Source organism: Psittacula echo (genome assembly GCF_963264785.1).
Source record: "Psittacula echo genome assembly, chromosome: 3".
Taxonomy (NCBI): Eukaryota; Metazoa; Chordata; class Aves; order Psittaciformes; family Psittacidae; genus Psittacula; species Psittacula echo.
The window spans coordinates 44,114,595-44,132,800 of NC_137736.1; the positions used below are offsets into that span (position 1 = coordinate 44,114,595).

Below are 18,206 nucleotides of genomic sequence, written 5' to 3' on the forward strand. Positions count from 1 at the left end.
CAGAGAACATATTCTCACTTTGCTTTTGCAGAAACAGATGTTCCAGGAACGAAGCGGCCGAATGCTCCAGGCTTTTTCTCCACGGCAGAGCCCCAACAGCAGTCCTACACGAGGCCGCTCTCCATCCCGTTCTCCTTCTCCACCCTGGGTCTTCAATAAAGCCTCTCCTCCATCTTCTCCAAAAGCTGCCTCTGCCTCCCTCAGCAGCATGAGCGAGGGAGATGAGGATGAAAAGTAAAATAAAGGTTTATTTTTTTAACCATGAGACAGAAGAACAAGCCACAAACTCAACCACTGGATGGGGAGAAGCGCGAGGAATATCAGAGGTATCTCTGACAGCAGAAATGTGCTCTGGAAGATGCCATAAGCAGACCAGGGCACAGCAAGGGAGATCTCAGGAAGAGCTTATCCCATCCCCACTCCCCACAGTGCCCAATGGCCCGGCCAGCAGTGCTTGCCAGACACGGAACTGGGGTCTGACAGAAAACACACACCTTTGTGCAGGCTCCTGTCCGTGTCTCGCTGCTTACAGCTGCTGCAGCTGGGCCGGGGAGCTCTGCACTGAGCAGGGCTGGCAGAGGAGCCCTGCTGGACCCAGTACACAGGCAAGCAATGGCTGCAGTTTCATGGATGGAGGAGATGCAACCGTACCAAACCCTGCTAACCCTGAGCTTTTCTGGCACGTGAAGGAATGGTGCTGCTGGAGCAAGTTCATTGAGAAATGGGATGAAACTTTACTTCTTTTTCTAATGGGATCTGCCCCAGACCTCAAACCACACCAGTGAAATGGAGAGCCCTCTAGCTGCATTGGTGGGAGTCAGTTTAATACATTGAAGCTACTGGATGCTGCTTGTTGACCAAGCCTCTGTAGAGGGTGTACGTAGAGTCGGGCTGTATTTACTTTATCAAATCGCTCTCCATGTTCCCAGTGCCTGAACAGCCACCTGATCACTGCTGGTTTGCTCCTTGGCTTTGCACTTTGGAGGCAAGAAAGTAAATGAAAACACAGCCCTAGCTGGAGCGTGTTGTAAGAATTACACAGTTCGAGGATGTTGGCAATCTTTACTGGTGAATTCTGAAAAACACACGGGATCCCAAGGCCTCAGGACACAGCCTCCTCAGAAACCCTGCTGCTCCCAGCTATGTGTCACCAAATGACAAGCACAACAGCGCTGCTATCACCACATGCTATGCAGATGGTTAACCAAATTTCACATCAAACTCTAGCCAAGATGTGTTCACAGACACCATGTTCATGGAGAGGGTCCCAAGGCCATTTCTCTCTACCCTCATGTGGAGAAGAGCTGGGGAAAAGGTTTTAAACAGGTTAGGCATGGGGGTCTCTGTCCACAACACCCACACAGCCCCCAGCAGAACCACAGCACAAGCAGCATGAGGAAGCTTTGCCCTCCCCTCAGTGCGCCAGCCCATCTCTTCAGCTGTGCAAAGCCAGACCTGCCTGATGCCCGGCTGCACCACGCAGCCCCTCAGCTGGTGCATGGTGAAGGGGCTTGCAGGACTTCTGAGCACAGGGACACCTGGCCCCAGAGGCTGCCCTGCCCCGCAGCTCAGAGTGCCACTGAAGACATCACTGTGGTATGACTGCAAAGTATCAGTGCCAGTTTGCTCCTGGATTGCCTGGCGAAGCCCTTCTCAGTGCATGGGAACACTGGAGGCTCTCCAGCCCCGTGCCAGGCCGGGTAAAGGCTGCCACTGCCTGCCTGTCCCACCTCAGGCAGGGGGACGCACCAGAGCTGCCTGGAGCTGCAAACCCATCAGGGCACACAGGCTGCCGCGGGCAGCACTTCACTGGTCCCCAGCAAAGGCAGCACAGGGAACACTGGGAGAGGGAGGAGCTGAAGAAAGGATGCCTGAGCACAGGGGGTGGTAGTACCTGCTGGCAGCAGTTCCCCCCTGCAGCCACCATCCTTACTCGAGTGACCCAGTAGGTAAACTCCTTTCACTCCTTCCCTTTCAGATGCTTTTCCAGGCAGGTAAATTACAGACCCTTGTACCAGGCAACAAATTACCCCCGTGTTCTGTTCATTCCTACAGCTTTCATCCCTCCCTCACTACAGGGTAACCAATTTTTCTTTGGGAACTTTTTGCCAGACACTTCTTGGACTGCTGTAGCACCAAGGATGTTCTATCTCATGGCGTGCTTTGTCCTCTGGAGTCCAGTCAGTTCCTTCTTCACAGAGCTGCAAAAACAGAGGAGCAGGGAATAGGGTGGGAAGTGCAAGGGGAGTGCCAGGGCTAGTTCAGCTGCTGCCAGCTGTGTGCCCAATGAGATGATGCAATTAAGACCTTTCTCAGCCTTAGGCAACCTGTTACTGTAATTTCATACCTGGGATGCACTTGTTAGTTTTTCTGATCCTTTGCAAGTCCTAAGTCTTCCCATCACAAACCACTCCTCCACCACAGGAACTGTCTGCTCTGTGCTGGTGCTGTTCATACAGTGAGCCATGGCCAAATGCAATGGAGGTCAGGAGGTTTTTGTTGTTCTTGGTTTTTACCATTTTTATTTTGTTTTAGTTTCATAACTTACTGATTTCATAAGCTTACTGCTCAGCAGCCTCTGTTCAGTGGTTTGAGTGGAAGACAGCACCATGACTTGTAAATAGGGACGAAACAAAACCTCACCAGTGGCTTCTGCCAAACAGAAACTGTTTCTCAGAGTCACAGGTGCCACCCAGCAACAAAGCCATACGCTGTACCAGGCGTCTGATTGCAGTTAGGATATCAACAAGCTGAAGCCTTTGCCCTGCTGGTACAGACACCAAGCCCTGTGCTGTCTCCGGCAAACCAGAACCTCATTGCCTCTGCACACAGAGAGGGCAGTTTTGCACTTCTGAGTCATGGTTGGGTTTTATTTTTCATGAGCATTGCTTTAATTCAGTCCCATTTACCAGCCAAGCTCCACAAGAAAAATAAACGGTGTACCACAGATACTGCTGCCTCGCACCCTCATTTTACAGCACCTCTGGGCACAAACACACCTCTGGCACAAGCCCCACTGCCAACACAGTGCTTCTTATCCCCACCCTTTGTACCCAGGGCTTTACACCCCACCCAAATGCCACTAGAGCAGCTCCACCAACTGCCCCAAACCCTGCTGCATGAGTTAGTGCTGCTGCTCTCTGCTGTGGGGATCACCTCTCTTCTTGCCCTCACCCACAACTTTCTGGCCGCAAGGTAACAGTGGGGAAATGCTGCCTCAGCTGGCACAGTGCAGCATTAGATACCAGCAGGTCCAAGACACCACCACCCCCCCCCCAACTCTGCACCAGCACAGTAGCATCAGGAGCCGCTATTTTAACTCTTACTTCCAAGTGGAATAGGCAGTGCTTTCACAGCCATCCTGGCTCTGCTTTGGAAGACCAGCCCCAGCAGCAGCAGCGATGCTCTTGTGTGTGGGAGATGGCGTGCGGCTGTGCCAGCTGTAGGCAAAACTGCTGCAGCAAACACGAGCCACAGAGACAAATCCCAACACTGGCCCTCCTCCAGCTAAGCCAGTCTGATGCCTGAACACTCCTGCTTCCCTCCTTCCCTTCGTCCTTTCTGCAAGTAGCTGCTGCCGCAGCAGCTGTAGAAATGGTGTTTGTTTACTGATGAGCCCTGCCTCAGGCAGGGAGAAGCTGAACCAGCAGATGGGAGCTCAGGACTCCCCAGCAAAGATACCTTTAACTACAGAATAAGCAAATTTCATAGTCACTGAGCATGGCAGAGAAGCTACTTAAAGGCAGAGCCCACACCAGAATGGTCCCTGATAAACCAAGCTTTATTACTGATGGTGAATTTGGGGCTGTTTTGAGCAGTGTCTTGCATCACCTGGGAGACATCCTTGTATGCTCCCAGGAGAGGGAAGATCAGTCCGGCTGCAGTCCCGCTCCTGTCATGGAGCTGCCTCCACAGCAGGGGACCATGCCTGAAGTCTGCTCACCATCCCAATGCCTTGCAGGCAGTTGTGTGCACACACCTGCACTGCTGGCAGCACCCTGGGAAGGGGCAACAGGGACCCATGTTCACATGGGCTGGATCTGAACCCCAGGGCAATAAGAACCACCAGTGGGTGAGACCCTCCCAGGCAAAGTGACACAAGGCAAGAGCTACAGCTCCATGGGGCAGCTTCTCCCTCTACTGCCAACAAGCACCATGTTAGATCTGGAATTTACTTTAAATTCAGTAGTATGAACTACAAAGCACTGAGAGGGGAACACACCAACCTGATTCTCTGCCACTGTGACCTCAGCCAATACATGGCAAAGAACCAGGATTCTCCCGTTTTAGAGCAGCCTGAAGTGCCCTGATCAACAGGAGCTCTTGCTCAGGAGCACATCTGCAAGGGCAGGTGAGCCGAGCTGCTTCAGGCCACGTACGACTGCCTTGGGCTGCTCCACCACTGCAGGGAGGCACAGGCTTGTAGGAGCTTAGCAGCGTTGGCTGCAGCATCTGGCTGCTGGTGAGCTTGGTCCTAAGGGAGCAAACAGGGCAGGAAACCCTAAACCCTGGTGACCAACTTTTGTTTGCAGGAAAGGTGCAAACAAAACCTCTCACATGGGAAAGCTGGGGATCCAGGGATCTGAACAGGTTTTGGCTTGTTTTTAGGTGACTGTGGTAAACTGCAAGACACAGATTTCTGTTACGAAGCCTAGCAATAAATTTTTCTTAAATGCTTAACTGGACTCATCAAGAAAAAAAAAACACATTCACTCTCTCAAAATAATCACTCCCAGGTCTAAATATATGAAGGCAGAAACACTATAAAGGGGAAAATCCTACCTGCTGGCACTGACCAGGCTGCATGTGCATCTCATATCTCACACTTTAAATTCTAGGAACAGCTTTGTTACAATAAGTTACAGTCTCTGCAACACACTGTGGTACTTTTTAACCCTATTCTATCATTCCCTAATCATATTTCCTGACAAACCGACCCTGGTTTTCCATAAAGGTAAGTAATTGTGAACCACAAAGCCATGACTGAATCAATCACAGAATGGTTTGGGTTAGAAGGGACCTTAAAGATCACCTAGTTCCAACCCCCATGCTATGGGCAGGGACACCTTCCACCAGACCAGGTAGCTCAAAGCCCCATCCAACCTGGCCTTGAACAGTCAGGGATGGGGCAGCCACAACTTCACTGGACAGCCTGTGCCAGGGCCTCACCACTCAGCCACTTAAGATTAATTATAACCTGCTCTTTACAAGTGAGTAGCTTTGAATACCGACAGGGTTGTGTTACCTTAATGTACTACATGCCATACAGGTCCCTAGCTTTTCCATTTCAAAACTTAGTGCACAGAAACAGTAGGAACCCAGTTACTTTGCTGCTTGACCCTACTTCGGGTATTTTCTATCACCAGTTTGAAAACTAGTTTGATTTTTAACAGCGTCCTGACCTTGTACTGCTACAATACATGGTTAAAGGCCAAATGGCAAGACTAAATATGAAACTATCCTTTTTAGAGCAAATTTCTGTTGTGGTGGTTTCTTTGTTTGGTTGGGGTTTTTTTGCTCTAAGTGTTGGTCCTTCATAGCCCTAAGGGCTGTATCAAGCATTCTCTCATCTATGAAGAGGTTTATTGACACCAGAATGAAGAGCAAAGTAAAACAGGGAAGGAAGGTGCTCACAGAAAGCACAGGACAAGCCACACACATCACTGGCAATTTCAAGTCTGCTAGATGGCCCTTCCATTTTAACAACTGACACAACAGTGCAAGCTGGCCAGCTTCCACCACCACAAGCAAATTTTAATGCAGCTGTCCTTTGAAAGCTTTCTAACGCCAAACCAGTGTCAACATGTGACCTTGAGGACTGGCAGAACTAAAGCTTTCTTCTGGAAAAAGTAATTTAAATCAGTTTACTTACCAGCATCTGCTCATTTACTAATTTCAAGGAAAGAATCCACAGTGGCAGATCAAGGAGGAAAATCATCTTACAACTTCCAGATCATGTCTCCTAGTTGCACACTAGTAGAAGCAAAGCAACATGCCTGTTGCCTTTGGATTGGGAGACACAAGAGGGGATATGCTGGGCCAAAGACAGGAAAAGTTATCCGAGTCACTAGAATAAGAAGGGGTTTCAGATTGCTGTGACAAGTCTTCTGGATGACTGATATTCTTAGACAAAATACAGAAGCCATTCTTTACTATATTCAGTTGTTCCAGAAGAGATGGCACAAAGGCTTAAAATAAACACACCCTTAGTGGTAAATGATGACTATAAACTGATCTGACAGAAGAATGTTTAATCTCTCCTATTGAGCATACCTGACATATCTTGTATGCCTGATTTCACTTTAAAACTGTCTACCGCAAGACTTCTTTCTACTTTCCAAAGTAACAAATTTAAGTTCTGAGTCTACAACAGCCTAAAAAAAGGCATGGGTTCTATAATGAGAAACTGGTCCCTAATTACAAACTGTTCTCCTACATAAGCCTGTGTCCTGGAGCCATAAATCTTCATTACGCTGCTGCTGCTTCAGTTAGTTGCTTCCTATTTCACAGGCAGCCACTGCCAAATATTATGCGGTACATGCCAACAGATACTGCAATTCTGAGCCGCTGAATGAACCCCTCTGCTCCTGTGAATACCCTGCCGCGGCAAATAGCAGGAAAGTTCAGTGCACAGATTTCATCTCAGGTTTTAAAATAAATTCTTCATCTGAAAGAAAATATCTCAGTTCTCGCAAAATTCTGACCATCTGGAGCCTCATTTATTACTCTGTAAGGAAGTTAATGAGTCAAGCAAGCTGGGTCTCCAGGCATCTCCCTGCTCTGGGATTGCTCGGCAAGAAACTTTGCTTTTTCATTTTCTTGATTAAGTTATGAACCATATGAAACTATAGAAAGCTGAAGAAATTCAAGGTAGAAGCCTTGGGTGTTGCTTTATATTGGATATTTCATATGTTAAGAATGATCCAAGAAACTTTAGCTTTAGGGAGATTTATACAGCAGGAAAAGCCCAAACCTCAAAAGGTGCTTATATGCTTCAAAGAAAATGTTTTGGTGACAAACCATGTGGACATGCTCAAAACAATCAGATACCAGAGTTCCAGAAACCCCCACTCACTCAGTTTTGGTTCCAAACCATTGTAGGAGCTTCTTCTGGTTCCATGTCAGGAAATCAAAACCTCCAAGCAGCAAGGATGAACTGGAGGCAGTCCTTAGTAACACTGACAGTTAAAGGAAATGTCACACTCCACAGAAGTCTTAGGAAGTGGCTAAAAATAAAGGCTTCACCTCCATTCACTTCTGAGGAAGCGTAAGCACTGCCAGATGAGGCAGCTCCATCCACACCTTCAGCACCTCACCAAATCCCATAGTTCTGCAAGCCAGCAGCCTGAAGTGCTGTGAAGCCACACGGCTGCTACCATAGTAACAATGATGACCCAAGGGGATAAATACTCCCTTCTGTTACTTGCAGTGACCTAGTAAACCTTATTGTTATTTATTAACAGTAAGGGCTATAAAACTGAGGGAAAAAAACCCATACACTTAAATAACAAAATTGTTACTGAAACCACTATAAATCCACCTGAATTTTACCAGTTTGAAATTGATGACACCAAAATTCCAATTCAGCTCTTAGCTAACAATTCCCAATTTCTGAGATCTTTTAAGGGAATACAATGCTGCAATTAAAGCACATGGACTTTAAATTTTCTTATTTATTTTTAATTAGAAAGCCCCTTCAGTTACACAAATCTTCACCATTTCAAATTAATGTTAACAGCTTAAGTCCGGGTCCTGAGAACAGATTCATTTAAGTGGGATGACTCTCATACACTGTTTACTTGTGCAAGTATTTTCAAGATTCAGCCCTGTAGTTGCTACACAACTTATAGCTGTGCTCTTTATTTGTGAATAAACCTACCTTTGAACTCAGCAACACATCGTTCTGTCATGTGCCATCATATTAAGTTCTGCACAAACATTTATATACATTAATTCAGATGAGTTTGTCAGGAAGAGATGAAGAGCTATTAGAAACCACAGCATGTAAATGGCAGCCGAGGAAACACATAAGAAAACATTGCACAGTCACACATGTGCCATCTCAAGAGATAAATACTAATAATAAACATTGAGGCTATTCCCTACAAAATTTACACCAATCAAGACTATTTTGCACTTTGCAGCACCCAACACGTAAGGATCTAGAAGTTCTTATTGAGAGGTGAGGGGGGAGATATCTTCCACATCACTGAGGTTGAAAATTCACCTTAAATACTGAGTTTGGGTGGAAGTGAACAGGATACTGCTCTACACTACAAGATCACTCTTGCTCACTTTTTGGAGAACGCAAACTGCTGTTTCAAAGCAAATTCTATGTGCCACAGAAGACAAACGAAAGTATGTTATCCAGCTGGAGCAGTAAGTGTTGCCTACAGAGCAAATAAGTAGCTTGAGTTTTCCAAGAACACTACAATTAATATCCATATGCTTTAAGCATGTGTCAAGGGACCTGCTTTAAACACGGCCCAAGAGGTAGCACAAACTGCAGCAGGACAAAGACTTTCTTAGTACTATCCTAGTTCATCAGTCAAGTACAGAGACAAAGACTGTATCTGACTTGCAAAAGAAGCATTTCAGTATCTTCTGAATGTTTCTCATCAAGTGCAGATTCTGAAAGACCCCTTGTCAGCCTCAAAACAAAGCCTAGAAGAGCAGTGAGCACAAACAAGTATAGGATTTGAAGATACTTCAGTATCTATTAATATTAAACTAGGCAGGAGATTAAGATTACACTCAAGACATAACACCAGAAAAATGCACACTGGACAAAAAAGTTAAGCTATTTGTTACACTACAACATACAGAAGTTGTTTGTAAATTCCCAGGAAGAATCAAGGAACAAACATCTCTTGCTCAGCTTGTTTCTTTTTATCACTAAACAAAACAGATAAAAAGCATTTTCATTGAAAACATTTTTTCCCTACTTATGTGTCCTGTAACTCAAGACAAGCAGGTTGCAACAACGTTAGCAGGTCATACATCTGAAATCCATAAAAAGAAATATACTTTCATATCATCAGGAAGTTTGGTATTAACAGCCCCAAAATATTAAAACAAATAGTTGGAACAACCTCTAATCAAAGACAGATGGTAACTGAACAAAGTTCAGTATCTGAAGTTAAACCAGCCATATTAAAGACCATTCCACATTCATTTTTCAGGAACACCCACTGAAATACTCTCTCCTAATCAAAGGTCTGCTGCTGTTGTTTCCCACACCAGTTTTCAGTTCTCCCCTATGGAGAAACATGGCACAAGGATGATAAATAAATGACAATTCATGGCATACCTGGGATCTCCACTAAAGCACATGCTGTCTAAACAAGGTCAGAGAGAAAGTGGCTTCTCATATTCACTGTAATGCCCACAAACAGACCTTGGGAAATGGAAAGAAAATGCATTCTTTGTGCTCTACCTTCCTGCTTTCAAGGTGTTAGTACATACTCAGAGTTCTTGGAAATAAGTGCTATTCTGGGGGACTTAAGTTTTCAAGTACTCAAGCATTTCAATCCTGAAAGCCAGCTAGTTGGTTTTGTGAGCAAAGTGGTGAACTGACTAATATACCGTAACATCCTCCACAGCATCTTCAGCTTTCATTCACTGGCTTCTGTGGTTTATATTCACTTCATGAAAACAAGTTCAATATACCTGCATCCTTTCTTTCAGTTCCCTCCTCTGCATGCATAAGGAGACAGCCAAAAAAGAAGCACCAGGTCAGGATTTACTGCTTCAAAATGTGACTTCTAACAAAAGTGAAAATCAGCTTCTTACAAAAACTTAGCATGTTTTAGGAAATGTTCTAGGAAAAACTGACCCCACACAACTGGGACAAATTTCTATTTTTAAGGAAGCCCTCCTCTGTGGTCACTAGAAAACGTACACAATTTGAAATTAATTTAAAAACCAGTAAGAAGTTATGGGTGAAGGCACAAGTTAAGTGACTGAATTTTAGTAGCTGTGACTTCCAACTGGTGTTTCGGTCAAACTATTACTCTTGATTTCACCCAGCAGCATAGCTGTATCGCTTCAGCAGCAATTTGCCTTCTCTGTAGCAGTGGGAAATTATTGCTCTAGAGGCCACAGGCATTACACCTTCTCCATGCCACGTAAAGATCCACTAGCCAGGGTCAAGTGAGTCTGGTTCAGGAACAGAAGAGGACAGCCCCTTTCTCCTCCTACCTGCTAGCAGAGGGGGATCACAAGGGCGCAGCTTACCAGGTAATGAAACAAGCAGCCTTCAGCAGCTGTCCTAGTATCTCCACCTCCAAACAGTATGGCAGCACTTCAAGAGATGTGTATGAGAGCACACTAAAAACAACCTGGTGCTCCAATGTGACTCACCTGTACAGTGTAGTGAAGCTCACAAAGCCTCAAGCCCTGCAAACTCATGAACTAGTCACATACAAATTCTTTTAACTGACTGTAACAAAGTTAAGGGTTTGTAAGGTAAGGACTCTTAACTCTTCAGAAATGGGGCTATGTGAAGTTTATTGCTCAAAGCACATTGTAATCCTTTGATGAAATATGCTACTTAAGTGCAAAGTACTATTGTTGAGTCAAACTAAGATTTTTATTTTTATAAAATATCTAGGAATTCCTCAGCATTTCCCTGTTTAATAGATCAGTTCTTTATAAAAATAAATACTGGGAGGACAAAAGGGCCAGTTCCCCCCCAATTTTAGTAAACAAATCTCATTTTTCCATGCTAAAATCTGCAGTATCTCTCAGAAAAATATCAAAACATCTATGAGAAACTGAGGATGCATCAGAGTTGCTCCAACTCATCTATTTTATTCCCACAACCAGGAGATCACCTGAACTTCTAAACTTCACAATTTTTTCTAATAAGCCATAGTACCAGAAACATTATTCGGCAAAGACTTGGTAAGGAACAGTTTCCTAATAGTCAGCAATAACCCTTACAATAAATTTAAGGGGAAAGTACTTAGGGTGTTTCTCTTTGATGCTTTTTGTTCCTTAAATAAGGTACAAGATATATTTAGTCCCTCTCATTTCTATGGTATCTCCAGTTTCATGTATTTAGACCAATGACACTTTCCAAAAGCTGGTGTACAATGTCTTTATATACACTACAAATTCACATTACCAGACTACAGTCAGACATTGAATATATAAATAACTTTGCAAACTATTTACAGGTTTTAAACTAATCTGGTTCCAAGCAACCAACACTCTTAAGGCAAATTCATCTGTATGACAGACTGTCTGGCCTTTCAGCACTTCTTTCCTTTCCCCAGTCAACCCAAAATGATAGGCAATAGACATGAAATTGAATTACCCCCTGCCCCCAGACTGACAGAATTTCTTGTATGGAGAGATGATCCAACTACTTTCCACAAAACAGGGAAAAACATACAGAAATGTATTTCTGTGTTGGCATGTCAAGAAAATCATGAAGGTGCATACCAAGAAGGGGAAAACCCAGTGTCTTATAACAATGTAATTTTTGTATGCACTTGACAAATGGATTTGGAATTTGGGGAACGCATCAGTTTAAAGCTGCACAAGCCTTTTTAGAACTATGCATTTAGAAGCTCATTTGATACAAGATCTGAAGAGCTCAAAGGGATTTTTTGTAACAGGTGACACTGCAATATAAAATGCAGCAGAGTGGATTTTCAAAGCATATGTTCAACTACATTAGAACTTTTATATCATATTGCTGTGTAAGATACTATTCACCATTTAAAGGGTATTATGCACATCTGGCCAATCCTTACCTCGGAATAAAAAGTGGCCATTTCAAATAGCATCTTTTTGTTATAACATTGCATTCTTAAATGCAATCAGTGCAATCCCATTTGTCAAAGGATGACTGAAGCAACCAAGCATATTCTGGTGACATAGACAGGGTTCATATACCAAACATGCTTACTGCCTTCCTTTACGTCCCAATCATCACTTTGTTCTTAGTATTTTTCAATGCCCTGATTAGGTCTTTGTTTGGAAGTAATTAGATAGTGCGGTTTGAAGGATTTTGGAACAAAGCAGAGACTTTATACTGAATGCAGAGGTCATCTCTAACAGAGACAAAAGGTGGCAAATTATCGATTAGCTTTATATTTAGAAGCATCCCTTGGTTCACTGCTAGGATTGCTCCAGTCATCTGCTTCAGGTGTAGTCTTGTAGTGTCGCCACGCTGACTTATTAAAAACGGGAAGTCTTTCAAATGATTCACTTGAAAGGGCCTATGGAAAAACAAAAGCAATAGTAAGATAGCATCACAGACACCAAGAGCAAGATGATACTCTGGAGAGTTCTACAGTTACAACTTCTGTATTGAACAAGTGTGTCAATTATCTAAGCGTTATATGTCACAACACTGTTTTGAAAATACCTTTAGCTGTGACTAATCGCTCTACTCATAGTCAAAGTACTAGTCATTGTAATGTTAAGACAAGATAGTAACACTTTCAAATATATTGCTTCTTTCCAGGAGCGAGGTCTACAGAAAAAGCAGGAAAAACATTTTGGTCAAAAACATTTGAGGGAGATTTGTCATCAACACGGGGCAGACAACCACTCTAACGTTTCACTTCTCCTGCAAACCTGGGCTCTGTCAGCACACTGATTTGTGAGGATTGATCTAGTACAGTCCATCAGCATGCCTTTTTCCACTGAGAAAGGCCGTACCTTTCTCCTCCACATACACAGGAGAAACACCCATCAGAACTAAGGTTAGCACAGGATTCCACAACTTGCTACATACAGCAAGGCACAGTGCCAACACTAAGTCAACAACCTGCGCATGAGCTATACACTATATTCTTTTAAATTCCCTGATGAAATTCAGTTAGTTTCAACCTTAAGCCCCAGAGGAGCCTGAAATCTCCCAAAACATGACAACAGGATCAATACAGTGTACTGCACAAAGGTCAAGAACTGCATAGAAAAAGAATATGTACTAGTCAGAAGTTAGTCAACAGTTTTGTCAGTTTTATTGTGGTCAGACCTTTTAGGATCAAAGTATTAACCAAAATTATCTCTTATCACCCAGTTCTTTGGAAACTAAGCACTTATGATGGATTAACAGAATGCAGAGATCCAAAACTGGGGACTGAAAAATGAAAGCAAACTAGTAATAGTGCCAGGTTAGTATTTATAACCTTGGGTTTCAGGATTCTGTGTAACTGATTTACATAAGATAATGAAGATAGCAATTACCGATTTGAAAACAAGTTGAAGAGTGAAAAGAGAGAAAGGTCACTTATTCAGCCTGCTATAAACAAACTGCATCACATTACTAGCTTATAAAAGGGTCAAACTCATACCTTCAAATAAATTACAGCATCTGAACCAACACCTTCCATGGAGTAGAGTTTAAGGTCACCTTGAAAGTACCTAGCATACAGACGAGAAATTGGCAAGCCATAGCCAAACCCAGCCTACAAAAAACAAGGCAATAAAAACATGATGAAAAATTTAAAAAGCCACAGAAAATAGACAATACATAAATATTAGATTTGCATCTAAATCCTTTTCAAGCTTTCTTTATTACTCAGCTGACACTTCTGAGCAATCTTTCTTTTCCTTGGCATTATTTTTCATTTTTGGTAAGAAAACGGGAAAAATATCAGAGTCCTTTCTTAGGACTGACTTGGCCATTTTGCCTCTTCTCAAAGAGGTAGGTAGGTGCAACATATAGTACATGCTGCCCCCGATCAAAGCAAACAGATGCTGTCTTCTGCTTTCTCAGTATGATCACCACTGCTATGATAATTCATTCTTTGGTAAAAATCAGAGGTTTGACAGCATGTTTGTTCTCCCCCAAACCTGGGATTATTATTCTCAACGTCTCAACACTAAAGAGACTATACAAAAAAGCCAGAGACACCTCTGTTTACTTCATCTAGGTCACACCATTAAGTGATTGTTGATGCCATACTGCAGTACAGATCAGAAGACCACTGCAGAAGACTACACACAAAGCAATACGAGGCAAATAATTCTTACTGTTGTTTACTCATCTACCAAAAGATCAGAATTCCACAGCATTGAAGGATCTACCTAGGACTGTGACCCTGTACAGACCAAACAATTATCAAATCATAATAGACGTGACAAGTATAAATTTTAAATTTACAAAACTAAATACTCACAACCACAGCTGCCACAAGGTCAACACCTGGCACCTTTCCCAACCCACTCTTGTCAGAAGTTGTAAGAAAACAAACCAAAACCCCAAGCCTCTCTCACTGCAGCCAGGGAGTAAGATTTTGAATTACACATCACCATATCACCCCTTTCAAATGACTGGGTACGTGCCAGGAATCACAGTGGTCAATTATTTACCCAACCCCCTCTGACTTTTTCAGGACTATCCAAAGCAATAAAGGAAGCAGTCCAGACACACAAACATTTGAAACAATAATATACAAGGCAATGGGGTAATACAATTTTTCTGTAAATGAGGTTTACAAGAAGAATTAAGACACCTAATGTTGTCAGAAAACCAAGAAACTTGTTCCCTTGTAATATTCCTACAAAGGCAACCTTTGAGACATAAAACTGAAAATCATGCCCTTAATCTTAAAAACAACCCCCCCCCAAATGATACAAAAAGAAGGCCAAGAAAAGACTTGTGAGCATTATAGAGACCTAGTATGTAGTATCACTTTATAAGAAAACCCTTGAGGGAGGGATGAATATTAAAGAACTTTGTGCTACAGGATCCATCACAAATTCTCTTGCTGTTATCTATTATCTCTGCAGTATCTTTTGACTTCTTTGCCTTGTTTTTACAGAAGTCTAAGTTTAGTGATCTTAAATTGGTTAGTTTCTTACTCAGCAGTTCTGAGCAACATGAAAAACAGAAATGCCAAAGATACCCTTTCCTACTCACACTACTTCTCATAGTTAATAGCATCCACTTCCACAGTTAGAATGGTTGCTTAGCAGCACTTCTTCAAATAACAGCATCCTTTAAACACATAATTCTCAGTCTCCCATTAGAGACACATGCATCACTTTCAAACATCTGGTCTTGAAAACCAGATGCATTTCTTAGCTTCTAAAAAAAAAAATAAATAAAAAAAAAAATAAATAAAAAAAAATAAAAAAAAAGGCGAGACATTTTACTATCTTAGAGCTAAAAAAAAAAAAAAAAAAATAATCCAAAAGCTGACTTGCATCTTTTGGGGAGACCAGATAATACATTACAGGAATTAAAAAGCACAGCAACCAAAGGGCAAATTGTAGGTAGTACATACCTCCAGGTACAGCTCAAGTAAAGGGCACCAACAAGCAATCCTGAAAACACATTATACTTTCCTCTCCCCAGAATTACACCTCCTCGAAACCTATGCCCAACTTCTGTTTGCCTCCTGCCCCTTCCAGCAGTCTTTTACACTCTGTGCGAGCCCTCATTATTATTTCATACGGCCCTCTTCCAAAAATGTCCTGTCTGTCTCTTCTTTACAGTGTTTTCAGGGTATTTTCCAAAACGGGTAACTTACAAGAAATATTAAGACAACAGACCCCAGATGAGTACCTTGTTAAGGCACAACACTGCAAAAGGTGTATTTTGTAAAAGACATTAAGAAGCTATTACTAAGCAGGTCTGTGCTTAACCTAGACAACAGATTATAGTCACTGATGGCACATCTGCCTTGAGAGAGAAAACCTTTTTAGAGCCAATTTCTCATTAAATGCTACAGTATGCATTATACAAATAGAAAATTATTACATTTCTGTGTTACAGTTGTCTACAGGTTTAATTAAACGTAAGCCACATTTCTCCCACTATAAACAAATGCTGCCAGAGAAAATAATTCTTTAAGAAAACCTAATTCTTATTACACATTATCATGTGTTTCTAACATTTTCACTCTGCGTATAGCAGTACAGATGAACACAAGACCTAAGATCTAAATGCTTCCATGCTCACAAGGTTTCTTGGCAGTTTTTAACAATATCTGCAATGACAGAAAAAGAATTTCCACTGATCAACAAAAAGATTCCACTCTTCTGCTCCCCAAGTCCATAAATGTTCATAAACTAGACAGGGGATCATATAGCAATGGAAGAGTGTGCTAGAACAGAAAAATATGCCTATTTACACTGCACTGCAATTTAGTATATTATCTAAGTCAGAACAACAACAAGCACGTACACACCCTACCTACATTCTGGAGCACCATAATTCTTAAGTGGTTTGGTCTTTCGCATTAAGCAATTAAAAACCCCTCCTTCTCTATGAGCTTTAGAGGATTTATATGCAGAACCTTTCTGCTGAAGGATTATTTCCAGACTAACATACAAATTATAGCTGGATCTGGGCCATAATACATATCATGGCAAGCTTCACTGCCAAGTCCTTTTTTCTGTTAGTGGAAATATAGGCCACAGACTCCCAGTCCTTGACTTTTGTCTTTCTGCACATACGCGTAAATAATGGAGCTTAAAAACTGTTCTTGACATTCAGTCATGTACAGGCTTCGGGTCCGACTCACAGGGCAAAAGCTGCCAGGTTCACAGGAGAGGGGGATACCTTGTAGGTCTGGACTACAGTGACATACAGACTGAAGAGGAAAGCGAGGCCTGAAAATGGGGTACAGCAAAAGCATATTAAGAAAAGATGCCACAGAATCAAAGTAAGCAGTCTTGAAGGTAAGGAAATAAATACAAGAATGCACTGCTAAATTGCTGAGGCGAGTAGCTCGAGAGAGGACGCCTTCAACACCAGAGAGGGGAGGAGATCAGCATCCAGGAGCCTCTACTCAGAGCAGCCAGAGCCACTGAGGGAGCCTCAGGTCCTCGACAGGACTTGCCCAGGAGCCAGCAGCTCAGCTGACGTGAGCGGCACCAGCTCTGACTGGTTAAAACCTGCCCCTGGGAGCGCGAGCGACCAGGAGTGCGGCGAACAGGGTGGGCAAATAGGACGGGTCGAGGCAGTTTGTGCGGGCAGGAGAGCGGGATGGTGAGTACTCGCTGTATGACCAGGGCCCGGTCTGGGAGCTCTGCTCTGGCTGCCCTGGCAGTGGCCAGCGTAGGCACCCAGACAAAGCCGATGAGAGGGGAGGCTGCAGTGCAATGCTCAGAGTGTAGAGAGCCTACACTGGTCTCCTGAGGGAACGGTGCCAAATGGGCAGGGCTGCACTCTCTGCTCCTTGGTGGAGGTCCTCCTGCAGCAGGGGCTGAGCTGTGGGATGCTGTTAATAGGCTGCAAGATATCAGGGATATCTCCAGACCCAAACTGTGCAGGGGCCTCAGGCATCCCCTGAAGCTCATGGAGGAGTGGAGGAGGCTGTCAACCCAGGAAGCTGGGAAATAGTAACAACAAAAAACAACAAAAAAAAGAGGAAGAGGACAATTAAAAACAAGGGGCTTCCTCCTAAAGCTGCTGTCCCCACCCAGAACCGCTTTGCTGTCCTGCAGGGGGCTAAGAAGGAAGGGCACTTGCACCAGAAACAACCGGCAGTGTGCCGGTAAAGAAGATCACTACTGGTGCTGCCAGGAAAAAGAGACGGGTCATAGTGGTAGGGGACTCTACTCTGAAAGGGACAGAGGCACTCATCTGTCGGCCTGACCTGGTCTCGAGGGATGTGTATTGCCTACCTGGGGCACGGATCAGGGATGTTGCAGGGAGGCTGCCTGCTCTAGTGAGTCCCAAGGACTATTACCCACTTCTGGTGATCCATGTGGGTGCTAGTGATGTTGATAGCAGTAGCCTGGAGAACAAAGAAGGACTACAGAGCCCTGGGAGAGGTGGTTAGGGGCTCTGGAGCTCAGATTGTCGTTTTATCAATTCTCCAGGATACAGGGGAGGACCTTAGAAAAGCTAGGAGGATTGGCCAGGTTAATAAATGGTTAAAAGGGTGGTGCCATAGTCAGGGGTTTGGGTGTTTTGAATATGGGACCCAAGTTTGTAGGCCAGGTCTACTGGGGGCTGGTGGAGCTGCTCTGACAAAGAGAAAGAGAGGTTTTGGTAGGAAGCTTGCCAGGCTGGTCAAGGTTTCTTTAAACTAGATGTGTTGGGGGTGGGGAGCATCATTCCATCCCAACACTTCCAGTCAGTTGCCAGCACCTACAATAAATGCTCGGAGTGATGCAGAGATATTCCAGCTGCTCCAGCCAATGAGCCAGCTTCATTTGGAGCTCGGCTCAGATGCCTCTATACAAACGCCCGTAGCATGGGAAACAAACAAGAGGAATTAGAGATGTGT

General features: G+C 43.6%; 2 protein-coding genes across 3 annotated transcripts in view; one reads left to right on the forward strand and one right to left on the reverse strand.

The window, feature by feature from the left end:
* PCYT1B (phosphate cytidylyltransferase 1B, choline) overlaps positions 1-2,208 on the forward strand; it is a gene marked incomplete at its 5' end in the record, with an annotated part of 30,544 nt that extends 28,336 nt beyond the window's left edge. Inside the window, one exon of the mRNA XM_080612743.1 lies at positions 32-2,208. Within this exon, the coding sequence (XP_080468869.1) occupies positions 32-238 (207 nt within the window). The 3' untranslated portion in view covers positions 239-2,208. The remainder of the gene's footprint in view (positions 1-31) is intronic.
* A 5,447-nt stretch (positions 2,209-7,655) lies between these two features.
* PDK3 (pyruvate dehydrogenase kinase 3) overlaps positions 7,656-18,206 on the reverse strand; it is a 59,374-nt gene continuing 48,823 nt past the window's right edge. Inside the window, exons 10-11 of one of the 2 annotated variants that reach the window (XM_080612347.1) lie at positions 13,314-13,427; positions 7,656-12,230 (exon numbers count right to left, since the gene is read on the reverse strand). In XM_080612347.1, coding sequence (XP_080468473.1) covers positions 12,087-12,230; positions 13,314-13,427 — 258 coding nt within the window. In that variant the 3' untranslated portion in view covers positions 7,656-12,086. The remainder of the gene's footprint in view (positions 12,231-13,313; positions 13,428-18,206) is intronic. The other variant, XM_080612348.1, reaches the window with a different exon arrangement.